Here is a 17,664-nt window from a genome sequence, read left to right as displayed (position 1 = left end):
CTATCATCACACTGCTATTTATAACTCTTTCCTATATTTTTTAGCTTAGATTTTTTTTGTAGTTGTAACTGTACTATTAGGCCAGTGTATTGTTGCTGCTAGAAAACTGGATTTCCCGGAGGGACCTTCCCGAGGGATTAATAAAGTCTGTCTGTCTGTCTGTCTGTCTAGGGATGCAGCATGAGTGAAGGCATCAGGAGACACTGAGTTGGTGGGTGGCCCTGTGGCCCCATACCTCTGTGGATTTGACTTCTGCCCCAGCCTTTGTATTTCTGGAGAATGTATGATCTTCATGTTCCTGTGTGGGTTTACTCTGGGTATTTGACAGGAAAATGACGCTTCAGAGTCATTTTCAGTGGAATAATCTCTCTAAATTGCCTGTTGTGTCTTTGTGTGTCCTGTGACTGAAATCCCATCCAGGGTGCATTTTGCCTTATATCCCGTGCTTCTTGGGATAGGCTTGCCCAGCGGACATAATTCTCCAAGGACCACATAGGAAGCCAATGGAGGACTTTGTCTTATAGTGCAAGGAGAACCACCTGCAGCTCGGCATCAGCTAGACAAAAGAGTTGGCGGCGGATTTCTGGCATGCCAGAGATCCCCTAAGACCAGTCACTATCCAGGAAGAGGAAATGAAGGTGGTGCAGTGCAGTTACAATTACCTGGGGGTCCACTTGAGTTGTAAACCGCACTGGGTGGACAACACTGTAGCATTATGCAAGAAAGGCACTCGACTTCCTAAGGAGGCTCCGGTCTTTTGATGCGCGCAGCAAATTATTAGACATGTTTGACTAGTTCATGGTGGCCAGCATACTTCTGTACACTGTGTACTGCTGTGGAAGCAAGATAAGTTCAAGCAATGCCAAATGCCTGAACAAACGCATCAGAAAAGCCAGCTCCATCAAATCATTTGCAGGGTGCTCTCTTTGAGCATGGCCAGCCACCAGTTCATTGCACCACAGCATGCTAAGGACTGCTGGGGCCTTTCCTGCCTGCTGCTGTCAGGCACTGCAGTGCCTCCTGCTGATGTGCCCACACTCTGCATAACACGCCAAGACATTTAAAGACAGATATCAAGAGCCTACATAATTATATCCATCCATGTCCTTGTTGATTTATAGTTATCTATTCATGTATGCACAACCTCGATTGCACTGTGCATTTACAGCTTGTCCTTTTGCGTTATTGCTTTTGTGTTCGTGCACCTTCTTTGCTGCTATATGCAAATATATCTTCCCTCCATCATCCATACATCTGTCCATTTATCCATCAAACCTGCATTTTTTTCTTATGCTTCGCAAAGACATTTTCTACAGTCGTTTTCTGTGTAATAAAAATGTAGCAAGTGACTCGGCACAAAATTATCATTGCAGATTGTTTTTTTTTTTTTTTTAAAAAAAAAAAACTACATTTGTGGGTATATCTATGACCATGCAAATAGCAAACATCTGCTCACATTGCTGCATTTTCTTTTCAAGCATTACATAATGCAGCCCGGAGTCCTCAAGCTAACTGAAGATATAGGCGTTTGAGAGAGAGCGAGAGAGGGGAGTGTGAGAGAGATGTTTTTAATGCACTTCTTAAGACATCTTGAAATAAGGGGTGGCCTGCTGGCTCAGTGATTAGCTCTATAATCTGCATCATCGCTTCATACCTCCGGGGTTCTAGGTGTAACGTCCAGTCCCTCCTTGTCTGGAGTTTTCTTGTTTTTCCAGTGTTTCCATGGGTTTCCCCTGGAACCCCAGCTCCCTGTCGCAGTGTTTGTGAGAGTACAACCCGTGACAGGCTGGAATCCCGCTAAAGGTGTTCTGTACCTCATGCCCTGTGCTTCCTGTGATAAGCTCAACACAGTCGTGTGCTGGATAAGGTGGAAGGTGACTGCAGAAAAATACAGGACAGATTAAGGGGAGAGTTGTTGGGGAAAATGATTCTGGGTTAGAAGGATTTTTATAACATTAGGGAGTCACCCGTTAATGCATTTTTAACCGGGAATGGGAGAAACGGCATTTATATTCACAGACTGAATAGCTGAAGGGGGAGACAGAGGGATCGTTAAGGGAGTAATGATGAGACGTCAAACATGACAGACCAGCAACGGACAGAGCAGATGAACGAACAGGGAAATGTAATATACAGGGAATGGTGGAGCGTGACTGTGAGGAAGAGAGTGGGAGAGCGTGGGAGTGTGAGAAAATGTGGGAGGACTGAAAAAAAGAAAGAGTGACAGTAAGTAAAGCAGGCAGTAACACCGGGAAGGTAAGAGGACAGAATTTGATTTTTTTTCTATAATGGTGGAAAAAAAAATCATTACATAACAAACATGCCTGGGCCTGCAATGCGTGCAATGAGCAAGGCAGCACCTGGGGCATACTGAAGCTGACCTACCAGTTAGCAGTTCAACCAGCACTGCAGGATTTCTAGTACAACTCCTATAAGCCAAAATTATTCAGTGCACAGATCACAACACAAAACCCACTTGTGAGCAAGTCGCGCCCCCCCCCCCGCCCATTTTAATGTTATTTTTGTATGTTTACTTATGTTATAATATTGTATCATTGCAGGCTTAAATTTGTAGGTAGGCGAATGACCAAACTGCAGAACTTCATTCCGACTGCCATTTCTCATCTTTCTCGATAAGCTGTGAGATCATCAAATAGCCTGTGTCATGCTAAAAGAGGCGCAGACGTTTACAGCTGTATAGGAAATCTTTTTGTTTTGATTTGCAGTATGCGACCCTTGACTTCAATCCACAAATACAGGACTTGCATCCACTGGTTGCAACCACTGCTCACCAAAATTCAATTCACTGAAATGTGGCAGGGAAGGTGACATTAGAGAAGTTTGTGTTTCACGCCCTGAAACGGACCTCAAACTGACTGGTGCAACCAGACAGAACACTCGAATGGAACAGCAGGCTAGCCAAAAAAAAAAAGAAAAAGTCTTCTTTCAGTTTGTGACTGGTACCACTTGCCCCTTTTGTTCACACAAAAAAAAAAACTATATTTGCAAATCTGTATTCCCTGTCGATTCCAGCCAGAGTAGCCACGTTGTCACAAACATAATTACCATTTAAATATCTAAATGTTTGTGTGTTCAGTCAAGTTACTAGAAGTAATTCCCGTATTTCTGATCAGCCTGGAAGCTTAAGAAAACAAAAAAAAACCGAGAAAAGGACAGCACTCTCAAAACCCATTCTGACTTCTTTCCAAACAGTTCTTTATACTGCCCGATTGTACAAACTTTACAGACTCACATTCATGTCCTGCTGATTATGGTAAATAGCTTGCCTCACTGCCTGCCTGACTTAACTTAAAAATGGGAGATATAAGAGAACTGTACAGAGATTGGGGTAGCTTGGAAAAGTTTAAATTTGGACAATTAGTATCAGAGTATTTCATTACAGAAGACGTGGAGGTTGGTGGGGTTTATGGCAAACTAGTGTAGTTGTCAAATTAGGTGCCTTGAACTGTGATATTTTGGGTGAGTTTAAGAAATTACAAGTGAGCTTGTGAGGAGGTTTCACAACCCAGCAATGTCATCTCACAAGGTTCACATCTGTAATGACTCAGACAGCAGTCAACTGCAGTCCCTGGTGTGTGACAAACCAACAGATCTCACAAATCTGACTGCTAGGTCTGACCTTCCTCCAGATGGGTGCTAATTTTCTCCCCCTACACAAGAGGGCTCCCAGTCAGCCAGTGAACAATGGCTCGGATTCATAAGCAACAGTTACTCCGCACTAACTCCAGTTCGCATTTTGATCTCACTCTGGGATGGCCAGTTACTCTGATTTTAGGTCTTTCCTCAAAGTGTGAAGCTGATGCAAACTCTCACCATTTCATACACTTGTACATGACCACAGCAGGAACTCAAACCCAGACTCTCACAGGACACATCTTGCTTTGACCCACCTACTACTGAGGATTCAGAGAGGTCAACTACACTACTACTACCATGTCTCTGCACATCTCTGAAATAACTGATACGCACATATATCCCACTGAACACTGGGGAAGGCAGACATGCAACCAAAAGTCTCACATCTTAATATTAATCCTTTCCGTTTCTGTCACTTATGCCAGTGTTTACCTGTAATGCCGCAAGACAAACTGGGGTGGGTATCTACTACAAGTTTCACAATGCTGCCATCTGTTGCCGGTTAAGCACATTCAAATCAAACCAAATTGTCAGTCTTCTGATTAAGCTTCCCTTATGCCCGCATACCTCCTGCACTAGAACGTCAAAAATATCTATTTAATTTACACCACACCAAGTTCGATGTCAGCTGGTTGTAGCCAGAGTTAGAAAACACACACACACGCAGACATTTTCACTCAAATTTAATTTTCCACCAGTGCCACAGACAAAAACCTAAATTTACAAATCCACACACCAATAATAAACAAGCCCTCACAGTGTTAACTGGTCTACAGAAAGTTAAAATTACACGTAAAACCAAGAAGACAATTAAGGCAGAGAAGGTACACTGTTTTATTAGAACGATCACCTCTTTAACAAAAACGGTAATAAAATTACAGATCACACTTCTGCTCACCAAAATTAAAGGAAATGACTGGTTTTAGTCGAGTTGAAGTCTATGTATTTATTCAAGCATGCAAGTGTTGTACATTATTGAATGATTAAATAGACTTTGCCTTAACCGACCATAATATCTTTCACTGCATCAAGGCCTTTCAACACTGACACTCTGGAATTAAGTTTAATTGCATTTAATTAAAAAGAAAGCATTCCGCAGAGAAAACAAAAATAAAAGCACAATTTCATCATACTAGCTCACACAGTGAATCAATATCATTGTGCGCCCATAGAATACAAGCCAACTTAATTCCTTGGTGTTGCACCACAGGTCTGTATACAGATATATTTATGCACAAAACTTATTTCCCTGCAGAATAAATATCAGCCAGTTTTAGGCAAAATTAACATGTTATTCACAAATGCGTTAATGAGCTGATGGTACACTTGTATGGCTATGCAGAAACAATATTTGTCCAATTAGCAAGCACCATCAACGTTGCTACAGTACTTTATACCCAATAACTGTTCTATCCATTACTGTCAGATATATATATTTAAAAAAAATGTTCTGCAGATTTAAAAGTGGTTTCTAGTGAAGAGTGGAGAGGGAGGCATGGCTGGAAGAGGGGACAAACATTTACAGAATGCAAATTCATTTCCTCACAGTACATGGCAAGACAGAAACAACAACCTAACGTTTAATCTGAGAACAAAGTGTAACTGATAGGCAACGTTTCCCAAACCATAAGTACAAATTTGTGATGGAATGTAATTGTAAAAGAACATCCAAATTCCATGCTTTCAACTTGAAAGAAACTGTAGCACAATTAATCAAACCTTTCAGTCAAGGGAGTCTGGCCCCATGCGTCAAGTGAAATGACACCCAAAGATCCTCCTAGACAAATCAAATTCGATGAAACGTTTCCTTCATATATTAAAGTGGCCCAAGCTTGATTCGGAGATGGTAGTAAACGGTCTTAAATTAATATGTATTAAATTGTACCTCCCTTGCAAATCCTTTAGCTTACAATAGATGCAGCCTTAAATCTCATTGATATGCAATCTGAAACACTACAGCTGGACTTCACTGACAACAACCCCAGCATAAAGCATTCTGCATCATGCCACTCAAACTGGTCAACTAAGGTCTCACTTTGTTACCCCAACTGAAAGGATCAATAGGAAAAAAAAATACTGGCTATACATTCCATTGCTCTGCATGAAGGTCACATTCTTCAGTTCCACCATAACCTAGAAATCTACAAGACCGGTGGTCACTATGCTCAAGCAAAACTTTAACACAGAAACTCTCCTCCTACCAGACAAGAGTCTGATTTAATTTTTTTCAATTACAGCATTTCCATTTAAAAAGAAGCTGTAGGTCAGACACTAAATTCTAATATTTCCGAGACAAGAGAGTAAGTCAAAAAAGGGCCTTGAGTGCAATCATTTTACTACTTTTCAGCTGCATCACTGGACAGCACCACCACAATACACATCCATATCATTCGGATGGATCAGAGACATGGCAGGGGCAGAACAGAACAGAACAAAACAAAAAGTACTGCGCCATTGGATGTTTCAGTAAATTCCTGTTTATTACACACTTCCTTAGTTCAAATGTGTCTCATGCACTCCCTAAATTCTTCCACACATTTTGCTGGTCCTTAAATAGTGATCCATTCAACTAACTACTTTTGTCCTTTTCCTTTCCATTCTTCTCTCCCTGGAAAGAAAGAAAAAAAAAGTAAGGATTAGAAGATTTTGGGATCCGGGAGACACCAAGGACGAATGGTGTAAAATAGCCTTTACACAAAGCTGTATACAGCACCACTCTCATTAAAAAGGTTCAAAGTGAATAGTAACAAAGGGTGTTTTCACACCGCTAGAACTTTTCAGGAACCTGAGCCTTTTTCCAGAACCAGGAACTTTTGTGTGGACAATCCAGATACTCTGCCTGATTGTAATTCCGGAGGCCCTTTTCCGTCCCTGCTCCAGACTAGGAACTTTTAGTTCAAACATGAGCTATTGGGGAGGTGTGTACAGCGATAGATTGCTGACTGGTTGACCACAAGCACCAGCGTTAACTGAAAAGTAGCGGAGCAAAAATTGGGCAGATGGAATTATTTTTGTACCTAAAATTACATGTGAGGCATCAATGAATACCTATTCGCTTGTGTCTCCATATTTATGTCAGAAGATTCGAATAACCAATACACTTATCTAATATCTCCAGTGCTGGTGATCAAACTTGCCAGTGCTAATTAGCAGAGTAACATTTTTTTCTGCAGAAAACAAAAGATCTAACTGCTGGCCAGATTTAATAATGAATTATAAGCATGTCACAGGTTGGTTGGATAAATAAAATACAAATAAGGGGCTTTCCCCCATTTTGCTCTTGATCGACTCTCTCAGCTACAAAACAGCCTGTTCATCTTCTATTGTTTTTTGGTGGTGTAGTTTCGCATGACATTGTGTGAGGTTTGACCTACACGCTTTTTGTCCCACTTCCTGTTGTGCAATGAGACAGCAACGCACAAAAGCGGTCAGGAGCTACACAAGTCCCCAGTGGACACCAGGGACCAGGTTCTGGAACTTTGGTGTGAATGCACCCAAGGCTTCCTTTCCCCAGTTTGCAATAAATTGTGAAATGGAATCAAATTCTGCCTCTACAGTGTACAGGTTCACATAAAAGCACTGCATGTACAATGTCAGACCAACTTTGGCATTAGTCTGCAGAAAAAAGAATCAAGGTTTGATCAAATTGTGTGTTTTCAAAAAAAACAAACAAAAACACACCAAACTCCATTGAGCTGAGGCCTTCAAAAGACTGAATACAGAAGTGTTTAAGTACCACTACTGTCATACAAGAAAGACAGGCTTCTCCCACGATCACTCATTTTACAACATGAAAGCCCAAAGAAGTAGGTAAGGGTACATTCATATCCTTTTTTTCCTCCAAGGGTGAAGTAAAATATACCTCAGGAGGTGGGGGCTTGATAGTGACTGGCTGGGAGGAGCGGCGTGGAGGGGAAGGCTTGGGCTGAGCTTGTTGTTGCATAGTATCATAGTATGTAACTCCACCATAAACCTGGGCCTGTGCCTGCAAGAGGAAGAAAATGAGGGTAAGGATTAAAGCCATGCAGTACACTGAGAACGGGGGAAACTGAATGGATATTTTCACAACCGCTGTGCTTCTAGCATTACATTTCGATACCATTAATGTTCACTTAGGCATTAGGCAGCCAAAACTAGATTCATCCAATGCTGCATAACAGATGAATAGAGAAATCTGCCATTGCATGTTCTGGCATTCAAGGCCCAGACATCACCATAATTCTCAACAAAACAAGAAACCTGTAAGCAAAGAGGCACAAAATAAAATACCAGCAAGTTAACTTCCGTATGTTTGAATGTTTGGACTACATTCCATAATTTATAGTCATCAAGCAAGAGTTGAGCTTGAAAAATGTACAACACATTTTATAGAAATATATTAAACAAAATTTGGCAATAAAGACTTAATCCTGAATATTCCAATCCCTCATCTTTCAGGGCTTTAGAGGCAAAAACTTGATACTATTCTGAGAAGCAATGGTATAAAAACCAATCCAATGTTAGACCTTAGATTTACATCTGAGCAAAAGAATGTGAGGCAACTAAAATGTTGAAAGCAGAAGAGGACGAGGACAATCAGCAACAAGGCAGGTGGACTCAATCATGTTCAATGAACAATGTCATTGGAAAATCTGAAAGCCCAGAGAAGACAGAACATTCTGGAGAGGTGCCTTCTGTATGGTTGCCAGAAGCGGACGTTAAATTGGCAGAAAATATATTAGGGCTTATATCAGTAGCAGAAGTAAAATTCATAATCACGATCCTTAATCTAATCAGGTGTGCAACTGAAGACATTTCGTTGGAGACCACTGTTGCGCAACATCTGGATCTGGAGAAATTTAATGCAGCGACACTGACAATATCCCCCTTTCAAATGCCGGATTTAATAGACAGCATATTGCTTGACTTATCAATTGCTAGCAGTCAGACAGACGTACTTGAGGGTTTGGGTACATTGGTGGAAGGGTAGCACCAGCAGGGTAGGGAAAGTTTGTGTTTCCAAAAGCCATGACTCCGGGAGGTGGATAGAATGGAGGAGCCATCAGCTGCTGAGGGGGTGGCTGCCCAGGGGACATGGAGACGGGGGGCCCCGCATACATCGCAGGGTTGGGGATGGCGGCACCAGACTGATGAGGGTGCAGACCTGCAGAAATGGGAAGGGTGAAATTTTTTTAAAAGGGCACGAACGCCAATAAGTGCAGACAGAACAACACCTGCTTGTACTTGGCAAAGCACAAAGCACCCTTCAATAAACTTAATGAAGACACCAAATACTTTATTCCAGCAGTTAAAGTGATTAAAATACAATGACTGTCAAAAATTTCTAAACACTCAAGACACCAAGACTTACGTATTGCAAATAACATTAGTACACAAAGAAAATTGAAAAAAAAAGACTTAGAAATGTTGGCTAGATTTACAGTTAGCTTTCCTAATGCCAGTGTGAAAATGAGTCAGCATTCAGTACTCAGTTATTCAAATACAATTAAACTTAATGCCATTAAGCACATTAATGGCAAATGGGAAGCTCTCATACACTATGGCAGAAACTCCAAGCAACAATTCTAGCAAGAAATACACTGACCTGGATGGCCAGGATGAGCTGGGTGTGTGAGGTGCATCTCGGGTTGGACCAGCATGCCCTGCGGGGGCATAGGCGTGGGGCTCTCGCTGTGTGTGTATATTGGTCCTTGAAAAGACACTGCAGCAAAAGGAAGAAACTTTATTTTGTAGGATATGATGCATCGAACATAAAGCATGAGTGGCTCATTCGAGTCCCATTCGATAAGGGACAAGCATTTCGTGCAAATACTACACCAGCACACAAGAATATGAAAAGTGATTCCGTCAACGCAGGAGGAACCTGTATAACGCTGGCCTCTAGCAGCACTGCACTCACTGGGGTCATAGTAGTGACCTTCCATTATGCCGATGTGCATCGGCGCGGGCTCAGGGACAGGTCTTTGGCGCTGAGAGGAATACCGCTTCGCTCGGCCACCGCCAACACCCTGAAGACAAGAGAACAAGGGAAGATTTCTGGTGTAAACATGGACATTAAGCATTTTACCCCAATTCCCATAACCACAACTCAAATATATAACTATAGGTTTATAACGGCTATCATCACCATCTTACGATGGACTGACAACCAGCGTCAGAATAAAAGCAAAAATATGGGTAAGGGTGTCCTGGTCGCACTCACAATTTCCTCTAAGCGGCCGAACTGGGGAGGCCCACCGGGCATGTGCATGGAATTATGAATACCTGCCGAGAAAGAGAAATTTAGATTCCTGCATTTAAAGAAATGAAAATGACCCTGCGTTTTGAGCTTCGATTCTAAAAGCTAGTTCTATAAAATGTTACTTACACTGATCCAGCACGCAAACGTTAAAATCAAAGGGTCAGAATGTTTCAAGTGCATAAATGAACCAGTGGAAATTAGTCTGATGTATCTTTAATGGTAAATACAATTATGCGATGAATTCGGGTCTATTAGACCTGATCATATCTTAAATACCACCTCCAAGACCAGATCATGTTATGCGCTTCCATGTCTGTAACCAAGTGTGTATGCATGTATCGTTTACATTTTACATGACACTCATACAAAGCAGCTTGCAATAGAGGTAAGGGTTACAATTTATATCCATAGGACAGCTTCATTTGAGTAAAGTTACTTGGGAAACTGATCTAAGTAAAAGCTTGGTATTTTGAAAAAAATACATAACGGAGCACATGAGGTAAACATAAGCTTAAAACCAATTTAGGGCTTAGTTTAAATAATGGTCAGTGCTAAAAAGCTAGACATCTCTCATCAGATACCCATAAAACGTCAAAGCCCCATGAAACGTTTTCGAATGGGGTAGTACAAAGGAGGTCAGAGGAGGTGGTAAACATACTTACCCCTCATCTCTGCACGCAAGTATGAAGGAGGGCTCTGGGCCCAGTTTTGTCCAGCCAGGCTGAGCCTGGCCAGGTCCTGATCAAGGCCTGAGAGCCCCCCCTGAACACCAGAACAATCTGCAGGAGGTTCCCAGTTTTCACTCTTGACAGAAGGCAGGGCTTGCTGGGGGGCAGATGAAGCCTGAGGAGCAGGATCATCTAAAGAAGCCTGTTTGCTTAAATCCGTAAGCTTGTTGCGAGTCCTGCGAGCCAGGGAGTACGATTTCCGTTCCACTGTCCTTTCAGGGGCTGCAGGAGAGGCGTCTCTGGGAAGAGCGGCCTCCGACAGCTCCTCTTCCTGCCGACGAGGCTGAGGGCTATCACGAGAAGCACTCTCAGATTGCTTGTTATAGTAGCCAGGCTGCTGCCTTGGCTGCTCCTCATCCTCATGGTACAGTTCTTCCTCCACCAACACCGACGGACTGCACTCTGCCTCAGCATTCCTAGCCGGCTGTCCAGAGCCCCGTTCACTCTCATGATGTACATAGCCCCCCCTGCCAAACGCTCCTTGATTGTGTTGCTGGGAGTGATTCTCCTCACATGCTTTATAATTTACGCGATTATCCCGGTACGAGGCTGCGAGGGGTCGACTGCCATGAAAGCTGCGGGACTGGCTGTGCGAAACAGTTCTTCCACCACCACTGTGAAACCGTGACGGATGGGGTGCAGATGAAGTCGGCTGGGCAGATGAGTGCGAGGTGTTGGCTGCGGAGTTCGTGCTGCTTCCACCGTTGGGCCAAGACGTGCGATTTGGCTTCTCGCCATTCCGCCACCGCTTCACTCTGCTCGGAGAGGTGCTGTACCTGCACGGAGTGTAGCAGAAAAGTCACACCATGCCAGACACCAAGAGGGGTGTTAGGAGTATATAATTCTTGGCCAGTGCCAATGCATTAGAAGCATCAATGATCTGGAAATACCAAGCGTTTTATTCACAGAAATCCTTCTTTTTGAAGAAAGAAGCGTGTTTACTATATCATGAAAATGTTTTTTGACTTTCTTTTTGCCTAGCTGTCTACCTGTGCAGTTAAAGTATTTCAACTGGCGAACCATTTGCTAAAACTACTCGTGTGACTAATTTGCAACTACTTGCACTGGGATTACTGGAAGTTGAATAAATGAAATAGAACAAAGCAAACAAATGGCTGGGTTCATATGACTTACGTTGAAATATAAAAAAGAAACTGGCGTCAAAAATAAGCATGGACATACTAGGGCTTCAGTATAAGAGGATCTATGCGATTAAGTTCCAGCCTACTGAAGGACAAGGAAGACCTCAAAGGCAAGTATCACCAAAATATTTAACAAGGTCAGATAAACAGAAGAACCAAAGGAAGAACATTTCAGACTAGGCCTGAGATCAACAGGGAAATGGAAATCCAGAATACAGAAAGGAAGAGCTTGATTATACAGTAAAATCCCGTTATAACAGACTTCAAGGAACCTGGCAAAACAGTCCATTATATCCAATGTCTGTTACATCCAGAGTTGCTGTATGCCCAGAACATGGACACCATTTACTCATGATACACCCCAGCAGACACACTTGTGGTATAGATTATTATATCGTACATGTAGTAATCCAACTTTACCTGACCAGATGTGTGATTATTAATAATCCCGACTACATATCTGCGCTGGATATCACCGGCACGCCACATGCCTTGTGGGCGGATCTTGCATGTCCGTTATAGCTCAACAAAATTACAGCTAAAAGCGACCCTGGGGACCAAAGTATTTGCCCATTATAAGCGAAATTCCGTTATATGCGAGTCCGTTATATCCGATGCTTTTTCTGCATGTTCTTAAAAGGTGCATGTCCGAGACCAGTGGACCTCGTCCGTTATAGACAATATTCCGTTATAAGTGAATCCACTATAACGGGATTATACTGTATTCCAAAACTAAAGAAAGCATGAGAACCTTAAAATGAAATGCCTGATGCATGAGGTGGATTCAAGGAACACAACATACTTGCTGACATACTAGTCAGATAAACAATGCATTAATAAACATAGCTCTGAAAAAGACACTCGATGGGATATTTTAGAAGGCAGAATATATTCTTAAAATCATCATGCACAGTTTCACCCAAAAATCCCTTGACAGGGATTGTATTAAGGGAGTACCTGGGCTTGCGGGCACGATAAAGCCGACCATCACTGGGGCCATTAGCATTGCGAATGTCGTAGCCATACATAGCAATCAGCTCCTCCCGAGACTTAGGGGCCTGCTCATCCTCTCGAAACTTATCATGCTCCCAGCGACCTTCATCCTTCCAAAGCTTCCTGTGCCGAGTCTTTGGCCTATGGACAGAAACAGAAGAGGCGGGGTTTAAATGCTTAAGAATATGCCACAGACTACTAGCCTCAAAATCTTTGTCATACCGTGATATTCAAGGATTCACCTACGACAGACTGCCTTGCAGGTCAGTACCATTTGCTTGATACTACAAAGCAATTCTATTCTCCACATCCACGTGATAAGTCATGTTTTCATTTTCTGTTCTCTAAACATCAGCTATCAAACTTACCGTATGTCATCGGCATGGGCCTGCCCTCTTACATCATGTTCAAAGAAAAGCCCCTTCCGAGGAATGTAGGCTGGATTCTTGCGATCCTCATCATCATCCAGCTTCTTGCTTGCCTTTCCCCTCGTCTTATTCTCTGGGTCATCAGTGCTTTCCTGAAATTTTAGGCAAACCAAAACATACAAACATAAAACATAAATACAAACTGCCAGGAAAAACATTTAATGAACATGCTAATTTTGGTTGCATGAATAAACCCCAACCGTGTTCCCTCCCTGGGTTATAAACAGTTTTTTTTCCTTCTTTAAGTCTAACCAATATCAGAACACCACTGTCTGTAAACTGTGCAGGAAAACCATTCGGACCAAGAGCAAGAATAAAACAAGCTTATTTTATCACCATAGCAGCTTTCATTCTATCGTCATATAAAACTGAAACAATGATAAAACAAATTCCCACATACTGTCGATAAGGAACATTGCTTGATAACACAGTCTATCATCACAGAAACGAATGCAATTCCAATCAATCAAATTGTTTTGATAATGGATATCCTATGGGGAACAAACGCACAGCAAAGTTTACGGAGTAAGCAGAGCAGGAGTCGCAGGAGAGGTAAGCGGTAGAGACAGCGGTGGTGTGGCTGCACTTTGACAATTTAAAGAAGCCTACAACACGTAACAGGCTGGTGCTGTGTGTCGTAATTTCTGCCAAAAAACTTGTGCCGACAAACTGAAAATACTATTAATTTGTTCGCCACTGCTGGCATTGCCATCCAGCAGAACAAACAGAATGCAAGCACTTATAGTCACAGACAACAACAGTGTTGCAACATTCAGTCACATCCAAAACATTGATATTGATACTCCTAATGACCAAATTTTTTTTTAAAAAAGCGCATTCAATTTCTCATCTTTTCATGCTCTATTTAAGGGGTCTTTGTATAAGGGGAATCCTAAGGGAATTCTTAAGCATAAATGGAGTCCTGAAGTAAAGAAACAATGACTTATTATTGGAAATAATGATCAATGAATTATATTGTGATAATTATCGATGTCAACTGATATGAAAAATTGTTGATCAAATATTTTGCCATAATCACCGATCCCTACCATAAAGGGTACGTTTGCACTTAATATGCCTTATGTATAAATTATCAATGAAAACACATATGCAAAACTAATCTGTGAAAGCTCCAGACTAGTGCAGTTTTAAGGACAAGAAAGAACAGCCAACATGCCTGCCCATCTCCACTCTGTCTCTCGCCAGCTAGGTTCCCTCTGTCTTCTGTCTTCACGTCTTTACCCCGGTCTCCCTCATCATCTTCCCCCTGGTCTACAACTACAACCTGCTCCAACAGCTCTACACCGGGTTTATCATCCGAAGATCTGTCCTCAGCATGGGGCTTGGAACCTTCTTCATCACTGAACTGCTTTCCACCAATATCTTCCTCTTCACCCTGAGAAAGAGGACACATTTTTCTAGCATATACACCGCCTCATACTACTATAACGCTGTGCATGTATCACATTATATCATACTTAGACTTTATGAAAGCTTAATTTATACATGGTTTAGGCAATAAGACTGACGTCAATGCAGGTTGTCCACAGAAACCCAACAGCATCCTTTAAACAATCACTGAACTGAATGATACAGGCTAGCTGGTCATAAGGCCAGGAGTTTATTTTTGTGTGTTTTTTTTTAAGTGTCTCATATTTCAAAAGTGATACATTTTAGCAGACTCCCAGGTTCATATTTGGCTTAACATATTTATTTATTTAACACTTTAGTATATATTGGTCTTACACCAACATGAACCTAGTTACCTCAGATTGAGAACAGTTTTCTTCTGGATCTGCACTGTCGTAGTCTGACAACACAGCTGGAACGAACCATAGGTGAATCAGTAATTTGTGCCCTTCTCAATTGTGGTTTTTGCAAACACAAATTGGTATTATCATACTTACCCTCTCCAATGCCATCCTCACTCTCCTGGATCAAAAATACGAACAAATAGTAGATTAAGGCTACAGCCAACACAGTAACATTAGGTTGGCCATTAGACTACAATGCCTGTCGTACTGTACAAAACAGTTTCTTTAATCAAGGTCGCAGGGTAACACAAAAGCGTCATATTTGGGAAATACAATTTAAATTACAGTTATCGACTTGACCCATTTAACGTGGTAATTCCGGTCACTCAACTTCTCGTCAAAACCATCCACAATATGGTTTAACAATACGAGTACAAATTTGCATATCAGACTCGTGTATACCAGAGGCAACACAGACCGCAGTCGGTCCTCATAGCACAAGCGGAAAATGATAGAAGGCGGAATTATATTACCAAACCATCAAGTTTTCCGCTCATTAACGACGATTATTTATGACAAACTTCTCTGGCTTAAAATATTTTAAGCAAAAAACATGCTTCAATTGGCCCCCTCAATCTTTTATAGACCCAGCTAATAACACAGCAAGTTTGAGAACCAGACTCACGATTTTCTTTACATTCGAAGTTAGTTTGGATTGTTTCTATAAGTCGTTTCCCGTTAAATATGTCGTGTATAAAATGATGATACCACGAGGCCTGTAGAAGAGGAGGTAGCAAGGCAAGTGTCCTGCCCTAAAAACGAAGGGATATGGTCACTCACACACTCGGACTCCTCCTCGCTTTTCGACCGAATGCGGGGACTGGGTAACGCAACAGATTCGACATCATTCACGCCAGCTTTTCCCGGAGCAGAACCCAAGCCCCCGCTTTCAGTACTCGAACCAGACTCGTCCTCTTCTTCGCTATCCTGAGACGCGCGCTTCCGTCGCCTCCTATCCGCCATCTTGGAAATCAGATGATTGAAAAAAATCCCAGGCACCGCACAGCACCATGGGAGTTTTGGTTGAATCCGAAAGTGAAGGATCTGCGCTGCTCTCCGTTAAACGCAGGCCGAGAAGTAGCCAATTAAAACGAGGTGCTGTGAGGTCAATGGGTATATTAAACGTCTGAAAAAGCCACATGCTCGTCAACAAATTGCGTGTTTTACAGGAAATACATTTAAGGAAAAAAACAGCTTTAAATGATTTTTCCCTCTTTTTCCTGTGATTTCAAATATTTAAGTGCTAGCTTATGTAGGTGGGGATTATTAGGTTTTGATTACTGTATTTTATTTTTTGCACTAGTGGTAGAAAATGATTGTCACGAAGAACATTGATTTTAACTTCAAGGGCAGGATAGATAGTCGCCAAACAGCCGCGACTTAACAGTTACCACAGTAAGAATCATATCATAAACTGTATGTGGTGTGCTTCACAAAGATCCAATTTATAATAGGACTGCCTGTGAGAAACTCTTTGTATCAAAAACCAATGAACAAATACAAAAAAAATGATCTGATGATCTGAGTTACCTTTTCTGAATTTATATCTGGAGAGAATTTAAGGATGCCTTTAAACAAGGTCTCTCATCTAATGTTAAACCCTGTTGTTCCATGATGTTCCCATATTCCATATGCCCCCATACACTGCCAAACATATTCAAGGGTGGGTTCATACACCTCATGCTAAAGTAGAATTTCTTCCATGACCTTCCCAAACACCAGACCTAAACATTCATGCAGAGTGCAAAATGTATTAAAGCATCGGTTGGTGTTTTTATTGTCCCCACTCCCTGTGTGTTTTCAATGTGCAATGATTGATGTAAAACCAAGTTTTTTTTTAAATAATTATAAAACTGATAGTGCTACACAGTGACTCTGCGGGTAGTGCTAAGACTTCACACATACCCCCACCTCAGGATAGACATAATTTGCATATTTCACTGCCCCCCCACCCCCATGTGCACTGTGAAGAGTGGCATTCTATCTATCTTTGTCACAGAGGCCACATTATTAGGAACACCTGAACAACAGCTTGTTCATTTCAAGCGTATATATAATCGTCATTATTGGTATTCAGTTATTTGGATTTTATTTTCTTTATATTCAACTCTTTTCATAAGAAAAATATCCCTTATAACTATTTCACAGTCTGTGTGTATGTGTTCCCTGCAATGAACTGGCATCTCAAACAGGATGTGCTCTGCTTCATGCCCTGAGCATCCTGGGATAGGCTCCAGGCTCACCGGGACACTGAACTGCATAAGCAGTCATGATGGATGGAATTACACAATCCACCCACAACCAGATAATCGGTTTATATAACACCATACACACATTGCACTTTAATTCAACATCTCACCCTTGATTCAGCAATACTAATATCTTATTGGGATACAACATAAACTAAATCTACATAAAGTTATACATAGATTGCAATATGTCATGTCCCTTTCCAATAATTCAGATTTTCCATAGTCTGCCTTAGAATTTGATGATACCGCTTTGTAGGCCTATATTTCGCTCTGGACGATACAACTATTTTAGGGGATCAAAGCATTCAAAGGATGATTTGTTATATATTTTCATTAACATTCGAAATCCCGAGTGTAACTGCACCCTAGCCCTGGCACACTACTAAGTCAATGGATTTCGCTATATCGA

At 41.7% G+C, this 17,664-nt stretch overlaps 1 protein-coding gene and 1 long non-coding RNA gene across 2 annotated transcripts; one reads left to right on the top strand and one right to left on the bottom strand.

Moving 5' to 3' along the window:
* Window positions 1–177: 177 nt before the first annotated feature.
* On the top strand, window positions 178–1,349 carry LOC125742459 (uncharacterized). The gene is made up of 2 exons (XR_007398115.1): window positions 178–281; window positions 421–1,349. It is a non-coding gene; the product is annotated as an uncharacterized LOC125742459 (long non-coding RNA).
* A 2,976-nt stretch (window positions 1,350–4,325) lies between these two features.
* On the bottom strand, window positions 4,326–16,038 carry casc3 (casc3 exon junction complex subunit). The gene is made up of 13 exons (XM_049015715.1): window positions 15,784–16,038; window positions 15,097–15,121; window positions 14,956–15,011; window positions 14,367–14,585; window positions 13,130–13,281; window positions 12,726–12,902; window positions 10,561–11,402; window positions 9,860–9,921; window positions 9,557–9,665; window positions 9,242–9,358; window positions 8,595–8,800; window positions 7,520–7,642; window positions 4,326–6,265 (listed from the first exon to the last, which is right to left on the bottom strand). The coding sequence occupies exons 1-13, from the start codon at window positions 15,964–15,966 to the stop codon at window positions 6,227–6,229; spliced, it is 2,310 nt and encodes a 769-aa protein (XP_048871672.1). The 5' UTR covers window positions 15,967–16,038; the 3' UTR covers window positions 4,326–6,226.
* Between the last annotated feature and the right edge of the window lie 1,626 nt (window positions 16,039–17,664).

This window comes from Brienomyrus brachyistius, chromosome 5 (assembly GCF_023856365.1).
Source record: "Brienomyrus brachyistius isolate T26 chromosome 5, BBRACH_0.4, whole genome shotgun sequence".
In the NCBI taxonomy this organism is placed as follows: Eukaryota; Metazoa; Chordata; class Actinopteri; order Osteoglossiformes; family Mormyridae; genus Brienomyrus; species Brienomyrus brachyistius.
The sequence above is the reverse complement of the archived record's forward strand: the minus strand, read 5'-3'. Positions and strand labels throughout refer to the sequence as shown.